The 22,205-nt window shown below is 38.5% G+C and overlaps 1 protein-coding gene across 1 annotated transcript in view; it reads left to right on the top strand.

Annotated features, from left to right (window-relative positions):
* The window catches only part of ADAMTS3 (ADAM metallopeptidase with thrombospondin type 1 motif, 3), a 413,898-nt gene that overhangs the window by 344,067 nt on the left and 47,626 nt on the right, over nucleotides 1-22,205 (top strand). The window contains exon 6 of the mRNA XM_006896829.1: nucleotides 21,665-21,748. Coding sequence (XP_006896891.1) covers nucleotides 21,665-21,748 — 84 coding nt within the window. The remainder of the gene's footprint in view (nucleotides 1-21,664; nucleotides 21,749-22,205) is intronic.

Below are 22,205 nucleotides of genomic sequence, written 5' to 3'. Positions count from 1 at the left end.
GGATAATTGGGATGGGAGTGTCAGAGACAGTGTGATTGGCACAGGACAGAGTGGAGTTTAGGGCTGTTGTACATAGGGTCGCTATGCTATGAGTAGCAGGTGACTTGATGGCACATGACAACAACAACAACAACAACTACTACTTCCAAGCCTGTTTTAAATCAGGCCCCTGAGGGCCCAAAAGCCTTTTTAGATACAAGCCCAAATCCCATCAATTCACACCCTGTTGTGAGCAAGGACCACACCCTAGACTCCACCCCAAACCAAAAAACACACCTTTGCAGAATCCTACTTTTCTGCACATCTTCCCAGCCTGGAAATAGCCCTGTTAATACTACTATCAATACTACTATCATTCCAATATATGCACAAACAACTAGAGCTAAGGAAAATAGAAGATGTCTGTCAACTTTTTCAGTCTGAAATCAATCAAACATACAAACAAGATTCATTAATAATAATTGATGACTGAAACCCAATAGTTGGTAACAAGGAAGAAGGATCAGTTGTCAGAATATCGTCTTGGTGACAGAAATAAGGCTGGAAACAGAAGAATAAATATTTGTATAATCATTGATTTATTCATTACAAACACCTTTTATAAAAAAAAAAACAAAACACAGGTCTGGACCTTATCTGGTGGACTATACAGCAATCAGATTGATTATATTTATGGAAAGACTATCAGTTGTGAAAACTAGGCCAAGTGCTAACTATGAAATGGACCATCAGCTACTCACGTGCAAGTTAAAATTGGACCTAAAGAAAATGAAAAAGCCTACAAGAACCAAAATTTGACTTTAAAACTATCCCACTTAATCTTTATTAAAAAAAAACAAAAAATCTCAGGAACAGATTTAAAGCCTTGAACACTAATAACTGAAGACCAGATGAGTTGTGGAAGATATCAAGACTATTATCATGAAAAACACAAAGACAGAGGAGGGGGGAAAAAAGAATGAGATTGATAACAGAGGAGACTCTGAATATTACACTAGAATGCTGAGAATCCAGAACAAAGAAAAGCAATCAGGAAACTAAAGAGTTTAACAGATTTCAACTGGCAGCTCAGGAAGACAAAGCACTGTACTATAAGAAATGAGCAAAGAACTGGAGTCAGAGAACCAAAAGGGACAAACTTAAAGGCATTTCCTTAGTAGAAGGAACTGAAGAAAAAATTCAAGTCTCAAGTTTCAGTTCTTAAAGATGTTATGGGCAGAATATTAAATGATCCAAGAATCATCAAAAGAAGATGGACTGAATATTAGAGTCACTGTACCAAAACGAATTGGCTGACAGAACAATTTCATGAAAGAGTATATGATGAAGAAGCATTGGTAATAAGGGAGGAAGTTCAAGCTGCTCTGAAGGAATTTGAAAAAAATAAGACCCAAAGAATTGATTGAATACCAGTTGAAATATACCAACAAAGAGATGCAGCCCCACATGTGCTCACAAGGTTGTGTCAAAAATCTGGAGGACAGCTACCAGCCAACTGACTGGAAGAGTGTTTATTCTTTTTCATAAAAAAGTGATCCATACAGAGTGTGGAAAATATTGAATAATAATATTACATGCCAGAAAATCTTGCTGAATATATTGACAGAGAACTGCCAGAAATGTAGTCTTGATTTAAAGAGGCCATGGCACTAGGGATATCATTGTCAATGTTAGATGGATCTTGGCTGAAAGCAGAGTATCAGAAGGATGTCTCTTCTGTGTTTTATTGACTATACAAAGGTATTTGTCTGTATGTTGTTGTTGTTGTCATGTGCCGTCGAGTCGTTTGTGACTCATAGTGACCCTATGCACAATAGTCCTAAACCCTGCTCTATCCTGGGCCAATCGCACTGCCTCCAACACACCCATCCCGATTACCCCAGTCACCGAATCAATCCATCTCATAGAGGGTCTTCCCCTCCTGCGCCGTCCCTCCACCCTCCCAAGCATGATGTTCCTCTCCAAGGACCCGTCCCTCCTGGCAGTATGTCCAAAGTATGTCAGATGAAGCCCCAGAATCCTTGCCTCCAAGGAGTTGCTTGGTTTAATCCTCTCTAGGATGAATCTGTTTGTTTTCTTGGCAGTCCCTGGTACACTCAATACTGTTCTCCAGCACCACAGCTCAAAGGCATCAATTCTTCTGTCCTCCCTAGTCATTGTCCAGCTCTCTGATGCATAACAAGTGATGGCAAAGACCATGGCCCATAACAGGCGCACCTTAGTCTCCAGAGAGACACCATTGCTCTTGAGTACTTTAGAGAGGTCCCTAACAGCAGACTTTCCCATCGCAGTACGCTTTTTGATTTCCTGACTGCTGGTGCCAAGAGTGTTGACTGTGGAGCCGAGCAAACTGAAGCTGTGAACAATCTCAGTCTCTTCGCCATCCATCCTGATGCTGCCAATTGGACCAATGGTGAGAATCTTTGTCTTCTTGACATTGAGCCTCAGTCCATACTGAAGGCTGCAGTCCTTTACCCTCCACAGCAAGTGCATGATATTTTCTGAAGGGATTTAGCAGATGTGAAGGGTTATCCTGGTGGAGGGTGGAGCTGGGAAGTAAGTGGGTCAAGGCACTGGGCTAAGGGCAGGGTCAACACTGTAACTAATGGTTAACTCTACAATGAGGGATTTATCTTTCACTGCTCCACAAATTGCTTGTCTGTCAGATACTCCTCTAAATCTGAACATTCAGATTAAGATGGACTAGGAAGAAAGATTGGCCACCCACTTCTGAAATAGCAGGCTTCTGAAAACCCTACGCACAACAGAACACACGCAGACTAACAGAAAGGGCAACCTAGGTAGAACTTTAAAATATAGAAATACAAAGGAAGAGGAACAGTTGTAAGCAGACCCTAGTGACTGGAACATGGAATGTGAGAAACATGAATGTAGGAAAATTAGAAATTGTTAAGAAAGAAATGGAACACATAAATATTGACAAATTAGCCATTGGAGAGATGAGATGGACTGGCATGGGGCATTTTGTGTCAGATGACCATATGATATATTACTCTGGAGATGAAAAGACGAGGAAAAATGGGGTTGCCTTCATAGTTGTTGTTGTTGTTGTTATGTGTCGTCGAGTCGCTTGCGACTCATAGATCTATCTTAAAGTACAACATAGTGAGTGATAGGATTATATCCATACACTTACAAGGAAGTCCAGTGAATACCACTATCACTCAGATATATGCACCAACAACCAGAGCCACAGAAGAAGAAATAGATGATTTCTACCAACTTTTACAGTCGGAGATAGATCAAACATGCAATCAAGATGCATTGATAATAATTGGTGACTGGAATTTGTCTGTATAGATCACAAAAAATTGTGGCTTACATTGAGAAGAATGGGAATCCCAAAGCACTTAGTGTGCTCACGTGAAACCTAGACCTAGGCCAGGAAACTGTCATATAAACAAAGTAAGAGAACACTGAATGGTTTAAATTCAAGAAGAGTGCGTCAATGATGTATCCTTTCTTCATACCTAGTCAATCTATAAGGAATAAATAATTTGGGAGTGTGGACTTTATGAAGAATAATGCAGCATCAGGATTGGAGGAAGACAGATGAAATAACTTTCATCACTGAAACTGAGGCGGACTGGAAGCCATTGCTCCAGAAGATCAAGGACTGCAATGTTAAATATAGATTTCAATATATGAAAATATAGATTTTATATATTATTCAATATATGAAAAGAAGGATTTTCACTGCTGGGGCAATTCACAACAAAAAGATAGATGGAGAAAGATCAAAGATTTTAACAATTTTATCTTTCTCAAATCCACAAACACTCTTGGCACTAGCAGTCAGGAAATAAAGGACAAGATACTTTAGGAGATTCAGCTGCCAGGGACTTCTCCAGAGTGGTAACGAGCCGCAGTCAGTCTATCTACTAGGGTGCGCGTGATCAAAGCAATGGTCTTTATAATTACTTGCTATTCCTCTGAGAGTCGGAAAATGACTAAGAATGATAAAAGAAGAATCAATGCCTTTGAGTTGCAGTGCTGGAGAAGAGCATTGAACATATTTGTTGATTGCCAAGAGAACAAACATGTCTTTAGTGAAGAGAATCAGACCTAACTGTTCCTTGGAGATAAGAGTTTTGAAACTCTATCTCATATTTTTTGAGAATGTTGCCAGATGGGACCAGTCCTTAGAGAAAGACATCATGCTTAGAAGGGTATCGGACCAGCATTGGAGAGGAAGATCCTAAAGGAGATGTATTGATACAGCGACTCTGGCAATGGGGGCAGGTGTGTCAGAGAAGGTGAGATTGGCTCAGGAAAGCGCGTTTCAGAGATATTGTTCATAGGGTCACTCTGAGTCATATTGACTATATAGCACATAATAACCCAACAGCAACAATCAGTATACTTGATCTGGAGTCATGATGGAGTCACCATAATTCAGCCTTTAGCCAATAGACAAAGGTTAGTAACCTGAACTCACCAGCTGCTCGCAGAAGAAAGGTATAGACGTCTGCTTCTGTAAAGATGTACAGCCTTGGAAACTATGAGAAATTCTACTCTGGTCTATAAGGTCCCAGTCTAGTCGACTACAACTCACAAGCAACCTTATGAAGAAGGGTTCTGGCTGGACCTTGCCATGCCCTGTGCTGTTGTTACTATCTCTGTCTTGCTCATTGTTCAAGTCATTGTGTAAATCTGTCCTGCTGAGGGTATTTTTGCTTTTTCACCTTTCCCATGATATGGTTGGGTTTTTTTTTTATTTTGTATTGGTATTTCTTTGTTTTCTCCTCTAAGGACTAGCCTCTCCTAATAAAATGAAGTTTGTCAGACCTAGTTTCACCATCCTTGCCTCTAAAAAGCTTCCTTCAAGACAGATTTGTTTCTTTTTGCAGTCCATGGTATATCAATATACTTAACCAATAGCATAATTCAAATGCATTGATCATTCTTTGTTCTTCTTTATTTATTGTCTAGCTTTCAGATGTGTGTGAAACAATTGGAAACACTGTGGATTATCGGGCTTACCTTAGTCCTTAAAGTGACATCATTGCTCTCTAGCACTTCAAATACATCCTTAACTGTAGATTTTCCCAATGCAACACATCTTTTTACTTCTTGCCTACTGCTAGTACAGGTGTTGATTGTGTATCCAAATAAAATGAAATCACTAACAGTTTTAGTCTTTTCTCAATTAATTTATCATTATGATGCCTATTGGTCCATGGTGAGGATGTTTGTTTTATTGTTACTAAGATATAATAATCGAAGGATATAGACTTTTCTCTTCTTCACTAAGTGCTTCAAGTCTTCCTCACATTCTGAAATTGAAATTTTGATATCTACAAAATTATATTCTGTAGTTGTTATGTGTCATCAAGTCATCTGCAACTCACAGTGCCCTGTATACAATAGCTCTGAAATCTGCTCTCTCCTGAGCCAGTCTTACTCTCTCTAACTCACTAATCATATTACCCAAGATACTACCATAGCCTCTTCTGGAGTCTTCCTCCACCCTTCCAATATTCTAGGGAGACAAAAATTACTAAAACACCTCCTTTCTACAGGAGTTAATCTGAAAAAAAGAGATGAGGTAACAAATCATAAAATGGAATAGTAGCTTCAGAAGCAGAGTACCCGAGGAATGTCTATCTGTGCTTCATTGACTGTGCAAAGGCTTTTGACTGTGTGGATCACAACAAGATGTGGCTGACTTTGAGAAGAATGGGAATCCCAGAACACTTGTTTGTGTTTATGCGAGGAATCCCAGAACCTTTGTTTGTGTTTATGTGAAACCTAAGTGTTCAGGTCTTTCGTTCATAGGGCCACTGAGTCACCTACGACTCAATGGCACTTAACAACAACAGCATGAAGAGAGATCAGTTGGCCTAGTAGACAGAAGGTGATGCTACCAAGCCAAAGGTAGGTGACTTTAATCCACAGCCCTCGGGCCTGTTTTTAATTGGTTTTGGTGAAGTATTCTTCTAGGTCGTATAGCCCTGGTCTGTTCACTTGCTGTATGATACTGATGTATCAAATGTGATAATGTTTACACACGGTGGACAATGTTTGGTGGAGCTCCTCAATTCAAAAAAGCTTGGAAGTACAAGTGGCATCCACTTCCAAAATAGCTTGCCTCCAGAAACCCTATGAACCTGGAGAAAGAATGAAAGTTATACAAGCATTCAGATCTTTCGTTCATAGGGTTACTATGAGTCGCCTATGACTAGGTGGCATTTAACAACAACAACAACAACAAAAACACACACTTGAACCAAGAGGAAGTCATCAGAACAGAGAAAGGAAACACTGCATGGTTCAAAATCAGGAAGGGTGTCCCCCAGGAATGTGTTCTCTCTCCATACCTTTTCAATCTGTATGCAAAACAGACCATCCAGGACACTGGGCTGTACGAGGAGGAATGTGGCATCAGGATTGGAGGAAAATTCATCAACAACCTGTGTTACGCAGATGACACAACCCTGCTTGCTGAAACTGAGGAGGATCTGAAGCGCTTGCTGCAGAAGGTTAAGGACTGCAGCCTTCTATGCGGATTAAAGCTCAACATCAAGAAGATAAAGATTCTCAGGACTGGGCCAATTGGCAGCATTATTATGGATGGTGAAGAGACTGAGAGAGTTAACAGTTTTAGTTTGCTTGGCACCACAGTCAACGCTCTTGATACCAGCAGGAAGGAAATCAAGAGATGAATTGCATTGGGAAAGTCAGCTGTCAGGGACCTCTTCAGAGTACCGAAGAGCAATGACGTCAGGCTGGAAACTAAGGTGTGCCTGATATGGGCCATAGTCTTTGCAATGCGTGCTATGCAAGGGATGATAGGAAGAGAATTGATACCTTTGAGCTGTGGTGCTGGAGAAGAGTGTTGAATATACCACGGACTGCTAGGAGAACAAACAGGTTTGTCCTGGAAGGGTGAAGCCAGGCTGCTCCTTGGAGTCAAGGATTCTGAAGCTTCGTCTGACATACTTTGGGCATGTTGCAAGGAGGGACTGGTCCTTGGAGAGGGATGTCATGTTTGGGAGAGTGGAGGGACAGTGCAAGAGAGGAAGACCCTCAATGAGATGGATCAATTCAGTGATTGGACTAATGGGAGTAGGTGTATCAGAGATAGTGAGGTTGGTACCGGATAGAGCAGGGTTTAGGGCTCTTTTCATAGGGTCGCTATGAGTTGCAAGTGACTCGACGGCACATAATAACAACAACAGCTTCAGAAGATTCAGACACAAAGTATTATAGTTTGAAAAATAATCATAAGTTGAAAAAGAAGCAAGGAGATTGGCAAATAATTGCTCTGAAAGATGAAGATGTCTTCATAGGAGAAATGTAACTTAAACCTTGGAGAAGGACCTGGCTTTTTCATGCTTGATAAAGAAAAAATATGAGTCTTGGAAGATAAAGGAATAACTAAATATGCTGTTCCAGAGTGTCTGTGGCCATTGAGGTTTGTCTATATGATAAGGTTTATGGTAACTTATAGGAAGTGTTAGAAGATAAAGTAGTCTAGAAAAACTGTGGCTAACTTAGGAGAAGAATATGTGCCATGATTAAAAAGAAAAGAAGTTTCTGGAAATAAATGAATGTAAGATAAATTTATCTAGAGAGTATAGAGGTGCAGGCAATCAAAGTGAATCATGCAGCAGTATTTAAATTTTCATCAGTATCTGTTATCTGGAACCATGTGACACAGTGATTAAGCACTGAAAAGCTGGTCCTGGTGGGCGGGTCTTTGAATTTAAAAAGTCATTTGCATCCTGTTTAAGAGACTTCAGTAGGAGGCTCCTGTGTGAAGCAGTTGATTTCTGGAGAGTAGCTTGTTTTGATTTAATTGAAAGTCAGGTGTAATCTGTTTGGTCATTTTTTTTATTTTGTTAACAATTGAGTGGAAGGTGATTAGTAGTTTGGATTTAGTTAACTATCAGCTCTGAGCTGGAAGCCTCTTGTTTACATCAGTCAGAACCTGGTGGGAGGGCCTTTGATTTAAAAGTTGGTTAGGCTCTCAGGCTGGTGTTAATTATGTTTGGGGGAAACATTGTTCTAAGTGGTGCAGTCCTTGCTTGTCAGTTTCCTGTACTGAGATAACGGGGTTGCTTTGATACTGAGAGCTGTGCCACTGATGTGTCAAATTCCATAAATGTTATCCATGGTGGGTGGGATCTGGTAGAGTTCTCGGATTGAGACAGACTTAGAAGCATGATTGGCATCCACTTCTTAAATAATAGGCCTTTGAAAGCCCTATAAACACTGGAGGAAAGAAGATACTTACAGAATAGGGTTCATAGGGTCACGATGAGTTGCACTCAACTCGAAGGTACTTACAAACAACAAAACTTAGTAATCAATGGTAAGGAGCTACACTGCCAACCTAAAAGCTTTCACTTCATATCCACCAGCTGTTCTACAGAAAGAAGATGGGCCATCTCCTCCCATTCAATTCACTGGCCTCTGAAAACCCACTGGAGAATCAGCTATGGGTCTTTTCTGACTCAATGGCATGTAGTAACAACAATAATGAATTTTGTCGTGTTAAAAATATCTATAGCTAGTTTTTAATTATATTAGCAGATCTGTGTTCAGAAAGGTAATTCTGATGCATTAAAATGTGTTGAAAGATACTCTATTAGTCTTTATTATAAACACACACAAATAGTGTCTATGTGTCAGAAGTCAGTCTTTTTCTCCATTCTCTGTAGTTTGCACTGCATTGCTTGCTTTGCCTCAGTATAAAACGAATATACCAGTTCATGTAGGGAGATTAAAGCAAACACAAGTTGGTATAGCTTCTCTTATACAAACACACACAATACTACATGGATCAAAACTGGGAAGTGTATACACCAGGGATGTTCCTATTTCTATAGCTTTCAATCTGTATGCAGAACAGATCATACAGGAGGCCGGGCTCTGTGAGGAGGAATGTGGCATCAGAGGAAATTGCAACAATAATCTACAATATGCAGATTACACAACCATGTTGTGTAACCCTGAAACTGAGGAGAACTTGAAGCACTAGCTGCAGGTGGTCAAGGACTGCGGCCTGCAGTATGGATTGAAGCTCAGCATTAAGAAGATCTGGTGTAAAAAACAATGTATATGAACTTTATAAACTTTATAACTAAGCCAGTATATAAAAAATAAAACAAAGATTCTCACCACTGAGTTGATTGAAAGCATCATGACAGATGGTGAAAAGATTGAGATTGTTAACAGCTTTGGTTTGCGTAGCTCCACAATCAACACTTTTGCTACGAGCAGCCAGAAAATGAAGACACACTGTACTAGGAAAGTCAGGGACCTCTCCAAAGTACTGAAGAGCATTGATGTCAGTCTGGAGAATAAAGTGTGCTATTACTTGCTATGCATCAGAAAGTTAGACAATGACTAGGACTGATAGAAGGAGAATTGATGCCTTGGGCTGTGGTTCTAGAGAAGAGGATTAAATATACTATGGGCTGCTAGGCAAACAGACAGATTCACACTAGAGAAGGTGAAATCGGATTGCTCCTTAGAGGCAAGGATTTTGAAGCTTCATCTCACATACTTTGGACATGTTGCAAGAAGGAACCAGTCCTTGGAGAGGGAAATCATGCTTCAGAGGGTAGAGGGACAACACAAGAGAGGAAGACCCTCGATAAGACTGACTGGCTTTGTCACCGGGGTAATAGGTTTAGGTGTGTCAAAGTCAATAAGGTTGGCACAGGATAGAGCAGGGTTTAGGACTGTTGTACATAGCGTCTCAATGAGTCACAAGTGACTCAATGGCACATAACAACATCCTGAAATGTTCATTCAAGACCAGTGTTCCAACAACCCAGACTAAATTAACACAATACAGAATCTATACAACATTACTACCTTGGGATATCTTTTTTTTTAATCCCTTTTTTTTGGGGGGGAATGTCTTTTTTTTTTAATTTTTGTTTTGTTTTGTTTTTAAATTTTGTGTGTGTGTACCGTCAAATCAGATCTGACTGGTACAGGAGGATATTGCGCCTCCTTCTCCGGCAGAGCATCTGGTGGATTCGAACCGTGTTCCTCTGGGATTGCAGTGCAGCTTCTTGCCACTAGGCCACCAGAGCTCCCCGGGAATGTCTTTTTTTAACTGAAAAATTTCATTTTCCTCTTCACTTTTTGTCTGTAGCCTAAATCCTGTTCTTAATATTCACTCATTCTCCCGGTCCCTGTATGAGAATATATCATACTTTATCTTTCTAAGTTAACTCCATCTTTTCTTATTCCCAGGTTCCTAAAACCTTGGTAAAACTGTTTTAAGTTTTTTAGGGAATATTTCTCATTCTTGAAGAAAGACAGTACTTTCTACCTAGTCTGTTGATATATTGTTTCAAACACCGGTTCATTTTCCCTTCTAGAAAATGACTAAAAAGGGTGCAAGTGACCCAAATGCCATATTGTAAAGGTTTTAGCAAGTTATTGTAGAAAATCAAGTAATTTTAATAGATACCAAGTTTTTGGAAGCAGGAATGTCATCCACTTCCTAAATAACATGCCTCTGGAAACTCCATGAACTTTGATAAAGACATCAGAGAAAAAGATCCTCCAAAACCGTGGGTTGACACAGCGACTGTCACAATGTGCTTGAGTATATCAGAGAGCATAAGGATATCACAGCTTAGGGCAAGGTTCAGATTTTTTGTTCATTGGGTGCCTTTGAGTGTAGTGGACTCAGTGAAACCTAATAGCAATGTCCACATGGATCTTACGTATGAACGTCACAGGAATCAGTTTGACTATATCTGTGGAATGAGTCAATGGAGAAACTTGGTATCAGTAGTTAAAACAAGGCCAGTAACTTACTTTGAAATAGACCATCACTTACTCTTAATTAAGTTCAAATGGAACAAGTGTATTAACTATATTGTTTAAAATCAGAAAGGGTGTGCATCAAGGATGTATCCTTTTTCAAACATACTTAATCTGTATGCTGAGCAAATTTATGAAGCTGTACTCTATGAAGAAGAATATGATATCAGAACTAGAGGAAAACTTGTCAACAACCTTCATTATGCAGATGACACAGCCTTACTTGCTGAAACCAAGGAGGACCTGAAGTGCTTGTTGCAGTAGATCAGAGACTATAGTCTTTATTATAGATCACATCTCAACATCAAGAAGATAAAAATCCTCACTGCTGGGCCAATGGACAACATCATCATAGATGTTGAAAGTATTCCAACTTACAGTGATTTTTGTCTTACTTGCACAATTGCTGACACCCTTGGTACCAGCAGTCAGGAGATAAGAAGACACAGTGCTTTGGTGTAATCTACTGAAAGGGGCTTCTCCAAACTACTGAAGAGCAACGATGTCAGTGAAGACTAAGATGTACGTGGTTCTGGTTGTAGTCTTTTCAGTTACATGCTATACATTGGAGAACTGCACCATGAATAAGGATGACAGAAGAATTGATGCCTTTGAGTTGTGATGTTGGAGAAGAGTGCTGAATATACCAGGGACTGCCAAAAGAACAAGAAGGCAGGTCTTGGAAAAGGTTCAGCTGTACTGTTTCTGGAAGGTACGGTTGGCAGAGCTTCAGCTCTCATACTTTTGACTTATTGCTTGCTAGGAGAGGCTAAGTTGGAGGATCATTGAAAGAGAAAAGAACCCCAATTAGAAGAATTGACACAGTAACTGCAGTGATGGGATCAAGTGTATCAGAGATGGTGATGGTGACATAGACTAGGACAGGATTCAGATCTCTTGTCCATAGGGTTGCTATGAGTTGTACTCAACAGCACCCAACAACAAAAAGTTCCAAATAAAGGTAGAGAAAATTAAAGCAAGGCCGTGAAAATAAAAATAAGGAAGATGATGAGAATACTTTAAAGTTTCTGTCCAGGAATGCAACTTGATAAGCTTTTGCTATCATTCTACACACAGCTCTGAAGCACAAGTAAATGAGTATGAGATTAGAAACATTTGGAATTTATCAGTCTATAGGTATTGATAATGTAACATCATCATTGGATAAAATGTTACAAGAAAAACATGTGAAAAGAGGATAGTAAATAAAACCTGATATACATTGACCTTTATGGATTGAATAAAGGAAGAACATCACATATAGCTAAGAGTAGATTTTAGTTGCTTTTGCAGCATTTCCAACTGGTGGTGATTCTATGTGCACAGAGTAGAAATACTTCATAACATTTTAAAAGCTGGGTTCTTTGGGAAATAGATCATATTTTACTTCCAAGTTGTCGCTTGGTGGTTTTGAACTTACAGTCTTTGGGTTTGTGATCCAACACTTAAGTATTCGTATATTCCAGGAGCTCCAAGAAAGATAGGCATCAACAATCAAACAAACAAAAACAACAAAATAACCCCAATCAACCCCCTACCCCACAATTCAGACTTATTGTGATCATATAAGACAAAGGGTGACTGCCCATATGATTACCAAGACTGTAAATCTCTATGGAAGCACACTGCCACATCATTTTTCTACAGAGCAGGTATTGGTTCACACTTCTAGCTTTGTGATTAGCACCGAGTGCTTTAATTATCAAACTACCAGGGCTCCTGAATATATTGACCAGCAATACCAAATACATTAGAATTTTGCAGGTGGTTAATATTCTCATTATAGGGGAATGAGCATGTTAATAAAAGAAAAGGTGCTACAAGAAAAGGAGACGTTAAACAAGAAAAAAAGTTAATTCATCTTTTTATGATTTTTTATTGAGATTTTTTTTTATGAAAGTTCATAGATAACTTGGAATTCCATTCTTTGATTATTGCACATTTTCTTCCCTGCCCCCCTCCCCCAGTTTGCTTTTCCCTTTGAAAAGAAAAAAAAAGTACCCTTTCATTGTTATACAATTCCCCCATAGTCCACTTTGCTATGTAGCTCTTATTCTGGACTCTTGTCATGCAAATAATACCTATCATATACCCCTTTTAAATGGTTCTCTCCCTCATCTGTTTCAATGCAGTGTACATTATTTATCTCCACTTTTCTTAGTTTCTCCCCAAACTCATTGTCAGTCCTGTTTTATAATATTGGCATTATGCAGTATTTGTCATTTTGTGACTGAGATATTTCACTCAGCATAATGTCCTCCCAGGTCACATATTTCATGAGTTTCTTGTTTAAGAAAAAAATTTAGTTCATTTGGGGGGGGCAGCCAATATCTTTAAGGAAGTGGGAAAGAAAATGCCTAGAAGAAAGTAAACACTTCTTTTTAAAAAAAAAAATAAATTTTTTTTTAAATTTTTATTTTAATGAACACACAGAAATTAGATTTTTATTCATTAATTGTTGCACATTGTACCCCCTCTTTCTCTTTTCTCCCTCCCCTAGTTCACATTTTTTAAAATAGTCATTCATTGTTATACAATTACCTACCTCCCCTACCCCAGTTCCTCTTTGCAATGATTTACCTCTTGTTCCAGGCTGTTTTGACAGAAAAGAAAAAGGCAAACTAGATGATTGGGAAAAGTGTAAGCATTAACATCACGTAGAATTGTTTTGACTCTGCCCATTTTTACTACTTCTCTGTGCCTTAGCCTATAAATTGATGATTAGCATGTCTCTACTGTAGCCATGTGAACTTTTATAGTAAGGTATTTGGAGCTACTGTACTTCTTTTTCCTTCACATGGTCTGGCCTCTCCATTGAGCCTCATCCTTGACTACTCAATCTCAAGTAGCTTCTTTCAGTCCTACTTCTCTTCTGTCTTGTCACTCAGATTTATCTTCTTCATAATACTTATTCTCACTTGAAGTTAACTTGCCTCTATATCTCTTTTTAAAAATTTTTGTATTATTCCATGTGTGTAGTCTGTTTTTATTTTTCCATTGGAATGTACGCATCATGGGACTAGAACTTGAACTTGGGTCAAGTCTCATCTCTAGAACAGTTAGGCACATTGCCACTGTTTATTTGACAAAAGAGTGAATAAACAGTCGTTACAATAATATATTTTAAAATGAATGATAAGAGTTAAAAATTTTGGAAACCATTAACTAAGCTAAATAAATGGAATAAAGAGATGACATTGATACTATTAGTAGATATGTTTTGGGAATTTTTAGCTTCAAATTATTTAAAATCCATCCACAGTCATTTCTCTTCAATTGTCTGTTTCTATATGAGCAATAATTGTTAGGTGCCATCTAGTAAGCCGTGACTCAGCCAACCATATAAATAGGTTTTGAAACTTGCCCTATCCTGTGCTATCTTCATCATCTTTGACCCACTCGAATCTGTTGCTACAGTTACTTGTCCTATCTTGGAACAAGACCCATCTTGGAACAAGAGGGTCTTCCTCTCTTAATGCTGACTCTTCAGGTTGCCAAGAATGATGTCCTTCTCCAAGGACTGGCCAATCCTAACATATGTGAGATGGAGTTTCATCATCCTTACCTCCAAGAAGAAGCCTGATTTCACTTTCTCCAGGCAAGTCAAGTGATATGAACAGTAATGATGATGACCAACTATTTCTCTGGTGGTATTTGCAATTACCAGGCACTATTCTCTGTAATTTACACTATGGTATCATTTATTCCTCATAACATTTCTATGAAAAAATGTTATTATCCCATATTACAGATAAAGTCACTGAGCCACAGAGACATTTAATAATGAGACTCAATTTGTATAGACATGATCAAGTTCAACTACAGGTTCATGTTCTTAACCACTAAACGCCACTGCCTCTACAGCCTACTCTACAATTTGAAAGGGGGGGTAAAATTAATATTGCTTTGTTGAGGCTGGACAAAGCTGTTCATCAGCTAGTCAGACAAAGCAGGTCAGATTGTCCTGCCAGGGAAATGTCCTGGGAGAAATTGTCCTGTCCGGAACAAACCTGGAAGGAATTTTCCTTTCAAGGAAAGGAATACTTGATTTGATTTTACTTTTTTTTTCCCTTCTTTCTACCTCACATCATTGGCAAACCTTTCCAACTTAAGGTCATCTGAAAATTGAATTAGTGTTCTGTTTACCCTTTCTTTTAGGTAATTTAATAAAAACACTGGGTTCAACCCTGGACACCTCATAGAAAATCTGCCCGTGGTCCAGTAGGTTGGCTCACATAGTGAAAGGACATCCAGTTTTGCATAGCCATACTTTGATTGGGATTATGTATTATCAAATATGTGAGTTCTTGGGATGGTTTATACAGAATACTTTTCTTACATCCCCAAAATCTAGTTGTAAAAGTCATCCCTATATCTTCTTACGCCATTTTTCTGGTAGTCTGTTCTCACACCTCTTCATTTTTTTAATTTATATTTTCTGAAGTACTAATGCATCACAAGAAATCTTTATTTCTATTTAGTTCAGTGTCCAGCTTCTCATTTCTTTGAGACTCAAGTCAAGATTATTAAAAACAAGTGACGTTTTTCTATTTCTATTCTCAGTATTTCTAAACCAATTTTTCCAAACTTGGAGATAATGATTATTTTAAAAGCAGATATTTAGGGCATAATGATTGATTTTGATCTGCTCGTCAGTAAAACTGAAGCAAAATCATTCAAACTACTACTCTGGAGTTAAACTGCCTAGGTTTTCTATTAGCTGTGTGTTGTTTCTTTTAGTTCCAGCTGTATGAATTCAGGTGATTTACTTACCTTTTATGAGCTTCAGTTTCTTGAGGTGTAAAGTGGACATAGTCATAATACAGCTAACGTATGCCAAGAAGTATTTAAATTCATTTAGACCAAGGGTTAAAAACTACTCCTGGAACCCAGAATGCTCTATGATAATATCAGCTTTGCTTTGGGTTTTTGTTTGTTTGGTGATATTACTGTCACATAAATAAATGTTAATTTCCTTTTCATTACAATTTATAAAAATGCTTTAATAACAGATAGTTTTATTTTGTCCATATAGTTCATTTTGACAAATTCAAATGTTTAGTGCTTTTAGTTCTTTGTGAGTATCACTTACTGTTTGTTAAGTTTTGTGAATTGCCATGCTGTTAGATAATAGGCATTTCTTAAGCCTGTCATTTAATATTTTGCACAGATAATTTCAATGATGTAGATCAGTATTTCTTCAATGTTTTGTTTTGCTTTTTTAAAGAGTCAAATCCTGACCTTTTAAGAGTTAATTGTAGGAGATTTTCCTCAGGGTATGTTAGATTTAATGTCTTATTTTGCCTCAAGGACCTTATTTGGTTTATGTGTAAATTTAAACAATATCAGGCATATTGGCGAGTATGTTTGGGTTCATCAGGCATCTTGCCTGTACGCCATCTCTAAAATGAACACACTGCCATCTGCTGGAAAGAATTTTTTCTGTAGCATTTAAATAGCGTCTTTAGGAAAGGGAGGGGGGGGAAGAACACTAAAATTTCACAGGATTTTTCCAACATTTTATTTGTTAAGTTAAACTACATATTCCACTAACTGACATTTCACTTACTTTCAGTAATAGATCCAACTCAGACCACACACTCCAATGATTTTTCAATAAATCGCAGGGAAGGAGGTTGCCCATCTTCTCCGCCCACCTCCCCCCATGCACAACAGCCTGTGAATTCGAACCACAAGCCTTTCGTTTTGCAGTGCAGTCCTTTACTTCTATGCCACCAGAATTCCCTCAGTTATAGATTATTGTTGTTAGGTTCCATCGTTTCCATTATGACTCATAGCAATTGTAGAAACAGCACATTTTTTTAAAAAAAAAACAAAACCAGCAGATTTGAAACCTGCCCTGTGCTGTTACATCCTCAGTCTGTGACCCTTGAGCCCATTACTTCAGTCCCTGTGTCAATACACCTAGTCGAAGATCTTCCTCTCTTTGACCCTCCCTCCACTTTTCTTTCTCCAGCAATAGACTCTTTTAGTAATGTGTCCAAAGTATGTGAGATAAAGCTTTGTCATCTTTGCCTCAAGGAGTACTCGGGCTATTCCTTCTTAAAGAGATATCTGTTTGTTCTTTGGGAATTCCATAGGATATTCTGTACTTTTTTCCAGCACCACATCTCAACGGTATCAATTCTTCTTCTGTCATCCTTAGTTGTTGTTCAGCTGTCAGATGTATAGCAGGTGAAAAGATTGTTTTCTGGATCAGGTACCTTTAGACCTCAAAGTGACATCGTTCTCCTCAGTAATCTGGATAGATCTGTGGCTACAGACTTCCCAATACAATTTTTCTGCTGATTTCCTGACTGTACCAAGTATATTGATTGTACATCCAAGTAAGATGAAGTCATTAATAGTTTCAATCTTTCTCCAGCTATCATGATGTTGCCTATCAGACGATTGGTGAGAATTTGTTCTGTAGGACCATACATGAAAATTTGTTTTCTTGATGTTGAGACATAATGCATATTGAATAGTGTTATGGTATCTTCCTCCAATCCTGATTTTGCATTTTTTTCTTCAGATAGTCCAGATACTCCACTCATTTGCTCAGCATATATCTTGTAAGTGTAATGAAAAATTACAACTGTGATGCAGTTTTCTTTATTTGCCTGATTTTTTCTAATTCAATTATTTACTAGCATCATTTTAACCTCTTCTTTTTTAATTGAATGTGCTTACTACATTAAGAGAAATACAGAGCGTAACTATATTATAGTGTTTCTACTTCAAAACAACTGCTTTACAGGAAGTCTCTACCTAAGTCATTGAGTCTGAATAATTTTGTTATTAATGGACCTGGCTTTAAGACTTTTTACTTTTATTTGCCTTAAAATGTCAGGAATTTCTTACAAGACAATTAGCCCAGAAAAGTAAGAGAGAAATACATCTGCTACTAGGCAGTTGTCATGCTGTAGTGTTGGAGTCGACCAATAGCTGACCCTCCAGGTGAGTTTTCAGAGGCAGTTGATCTCTTGGGAAGAGATTGCCCATCCTCCTCCTAAGAAATAGATGATGGCCTCAAACCACATGGCTTTGAGATTACAGTACAGCTTCTTGCAACTAGGCCACCAGAGCTCCCTAGTAGGCAGTTGTGTGGTGGTGGTTATATGCCATTGAGTCACTTATGACTCATATCAACACTTTGCACAACAGCTCTGAACCCTGCTCTATCCTGAGCCAACCTTATCGTCTCTGACAACACCTACTATCACTACCCCTGTCCCTGAGTCAATCCATCTCATTGAGAGTCTTCCTCTCTTGTGCTTTCCACCGGCCCAAGCATGTACCTTTCCAAATACTGGTTCTTCGTTGCATCATACCCAAATTATGTCAGACAAAGCTTCAGAATCCTTGCCTCCAAAGGAGCAGCTTTGTTTCACCCTCTCCCGGAGGAACCTGTTTGTTCTCCTAGCAGCCCATGGTATACTCAATACTCTTTCCATAATCCTTAGTTATTGTCATTGTCCAGCTTTCCATTGCAAAGCAAGTAGTTGCGAAGACCATGGCCTGCATTAAGTGCACCTTAGTCTCCAAATTGATATTGTTGCTCTTCAGTACTCTGAAGAGGTCTCTGACATCAGACTTTCCTAATGTTGTCCATCTTTTGATTTCTTTGCTGCTGGTACCCAGGGTGTTGATTGTGGCAGTAGGTATTAGGAGGAGTAGAATAAAATAAGAGAATCAGCCCATGACCAAATTGGCCAGAAAAAGACAATTTTTTATTCAGCATTCAAATTTTCTTTATATTGATCAGAAGTTTATTATTTTGATAATACAAACCTCTGGATTCTAGTTCAACTTCTCATAATTATCCTCTTTCTATTCATCTCAAAAGCTGTCTCACTGCTTTAGTGGGTCCAAAATCTGATGTGTAGTGTATAAACCACACAGATGAGAAAGTAAAAAGTTTATAATCCAGGTTAGTAGCTTTCATAGTTGTTTTGGAGGGGTGGTGTTTTAAAAGGCCACTTAGTTCCATGGTAATTACCTCCTCCCCCAGCATTCATATGGGTTTGCCAAGAAGACCTTACAGTATAGTACATAGTACAACTACTAAGCTATACCCCAGCAGTTAGAATTCATCAGCTGCTCAGGAGAACAAAGATGGGCAGTCACCTTCAGTAGAGACTTATAGCCCCAGACATGCAACAGGGTCACTAGGAGTTGGAATCAACTCAATAATAATGGATATTAGATTGTTAAAATATCTTTCTTTTTTATATAAAATTTTTCTACAATACTGGTTTACTTACAAATTTCATATACATTCTTTTTCACACCAAATCGTTCCCATTTCCTTAACCCATCCCTCTCTCCACCCATATAATTGTTCAACTCTATTATTTCCCCCACCCGCACACCCATCCTCATCCCTCTGCTCCTCTTATGCTCCCCTCATCCCCGACTTAGATCCTCATACACATTTTACTAGTTATCTATTTCTACAATAAGGGTCTTATACAGTATTTGTCCTTATGGAACTTAATTCATTCACTTAGCATAATGCTCTTCAGACCCTCCTAAGTTAATCATTTACAAAATCATTGTTCCCGCATGCTGTGTAGTGTCCCATCGTGTGAATGTACCATAATCCATCCATTTGATTGTGGTTTGACATTTAGGCTGTTTCCATGTTCTTGTGATTGTGAATACCACTACTGTGAACATTGGTGTACAAGTCTCTGTGCCTCAGGCCTCATTTTCTCAGTGTATATTCCAAGCAGTGGAATAGCTGGGTCATATGGAATTTCTGTGTTCAGCTTTCTGAAGAAACTCCAAACTGCCTTCCAGAGTGGTTATATCATTAAAATACCTCTTGATATTTTTTTGTAAGTGTGAAATGTATTATTTTATGATTAATTAACTTATTTAGAATTTTTTATAATTGTAAAATTATGGTTTTGTTGGTGTTTTTTTAATATCTATCTATCTATCTATCTAGATATATATATATGTATCTCCCTATAGGATTATGCTTTCTTTTCCTTTACAGGTTTTAAGTCACTGTGTTAACCGTCCAAACCTCCTGAATCTAAAATTGGGTTATGATTTTCTGCCCTTCATCTACTTACTTTGACAAATGTTGGGTCATTATTTTTGGATACAGCTAGGAACTTTGTTATCCAGTTAGATCTTTCTCATTCCTGCTAGCTTCTTCTGAAATGCTGACTTTTCTTTAGTAGCACTTATTTTCCCCTAGAAAATATATTTTACAGTTTATATTAGTTGTGCTAACAAGTCACCCACAACTCGTAGCGACCCTCTGTTCAATAGCTCTGTGGCCTGCCCTATCCTCAGCCAGTCTCACTGATTCCAACACACCTAATCACATTGCCACACTTAGTTGTATTTGCTAATAAATCACAAGTGTTTTTGCACATCTGTCAATCTCTACCAGCTTCATTTCTCTTATCTATAGAAAATGGAGTTGGAATATGGCTTCTGATACTACTAGTTTAATTCCAGTATTTATGGCTTTAAGGTAACTCAGTTGGCTTACTGGTAAGAAGCTACTCTGCAACCCCCAAAGCATATGATTTGAATCCACCAGCATCTCTCTGTGTAAAAAAGGATAGTCAGTCTCCACCAGTGTAATTTACTCTGTATGCAAACCCCCTGGAGGGTCATCTGTGAGTCATTTCCAACTTGACAACAAATAGCAACTTAACTTTAAAGTATATCAAATTACTTTTACATATACTAACCTAACTTTAGGCAAATGCTGGTGACTAGATGATACAGAGTTATATTGAAAACCAAAAGGCACACTGTTCATATCCACTGGCTTCTCCATGGCATAAAGACAGGCAGTCTCGTCCTGTGTGATTTACAGCCTCTGAAAACCTCCCCGAAGGTCAGCTGTGGGTCCATTCAGATTCAGTGGCATAAAACAATTACCACCTAACTTTCAAACAAATGAAAATTAATCATGCAACATTATCCTTCAGAGCTATATATCCAGAGCTGACCTTTGATAAACACTCAAGAAGTCACATTAATGGTTCAGATCTTGAAAGACTTTTAAATTGTTGATATAAGCAGTCATTGTCCCAGCTGCCCCATTTCTGGCAAACCCAGAAAACTTGCCAGCCACAGAAAGACCACAACTTTTATACACCATCTGCATCTCCATGGGCCCCACCAGCAGCTTATAGCACTCCTGCTGGTGTCACAGGCATGCAGTAGACACACAACTGCTGTCTGTTATTCTTCATCATTGTTGTGGTGGCACCTTACTGCTAGTGGCTTCTTTACCAGAGTTAGACATGTGATTGCTTTTGGCCAGTATTTAAAAGTGGATTGACACAAACATGGATTGCTTTTAGCTCTACAATGGTTTCATGAAACACTTTGGAATATATGTATGTGTGTGTGTGTGTGTGTGTGTGTGTGTGTGTGTGTGTATAAAATTTTTTGTGGCTTTTGCAGAATCAATTTAAATATCCAAGGAATGTTATGGAGGAGATAAGGGTGGATAACATCATTTTGGAGTTCACTTGGGGTGCTCCTTGTATAGTCCTTAGGGAGTTGTCCTGCTGGCCCAGAGGTAGCACCTTTCAGCTAGTTCATGTCCACTAAGGACTAATCAAGAGAAAGATTATCAGTCACCTTCTTTGCAATTTACAGCCTCTGTTGGAGGGTCAGCTACCAGTAGATTACAACTCCACTCCACCACGAATTTGACAGCTCAGCTAAATAAGTGAAGGGGCTGGGAGAGAATGTGATTTAAATTCATTTCTTAAAATGTTTATATGATTGGTCCCTTAAAATGTTGCACATCTCCTGCAATCCTCTTTGTTATGTTTCTTTTCAAAATATTCTCTTTTGTTTCTAGGTAAATGAAATTTATCATGATGAGTCCCTCGGTGTGCATATAAATGTAGTCCTGGTACGCATGATAATGCTGGGCTATGCAAAGGTAAATGTCTTCAGATATATCAATGGTGAGCTTAAGGAGCTGGGTTACCAAAAAGATGACTACAGATACCGCTAACAGCATAGCAGTATCTCACTTAGACACCTGTGTTGCTCTGAGCTAAGGAAAAACTGCCTGAATGAGTAGAGGAAGTCTGTATATTGAACAGGTAATCATTTTTATGCTGATCCCATTTATTCTGTTTCTCTGCTGAATGGGAGTACACATAGCAATTTTCACTTCGGGAGGGCATGGTTGCTTGAATAAAAACAAAAGGATTCCATTGTAAAGAAAGAGACTTTCCTCAGCTTATCATTATCGACAAATTTGCAATTCATTTTAAAAGTCTGTGTTCAGAGTCTTCTATGTGGCAAGACACTTTTAAGGTAGATGGAATGCTAGTGAATAAAAGAAGATCGAAATCTTAACCCTCCCTTGATTTTTGGGGACATTGTTTAAC

This window comes from Elephantulus edwardii, unplaced genomic scaffold (assembly GCF_000299155.1).
Source record: "Elephantulus edwardii isolate Elephantulus edwardi_28Jun2011 unplaced genomic scaffold, EleEdw1.0 scaffold00192, whole genome shotgun sequence".
In the NCBI taxonomy this organism is placed as follows: domain Eukaryota; kingdom Metazoa; phylum Chordata; class Mammalia; order Macroscelidea; family Macroscelididae; genus Elephantulus; species Elephantulus edwardii.
This window is presented reverse-complemented; position numbering and strand designations above follow the sequence as displayed.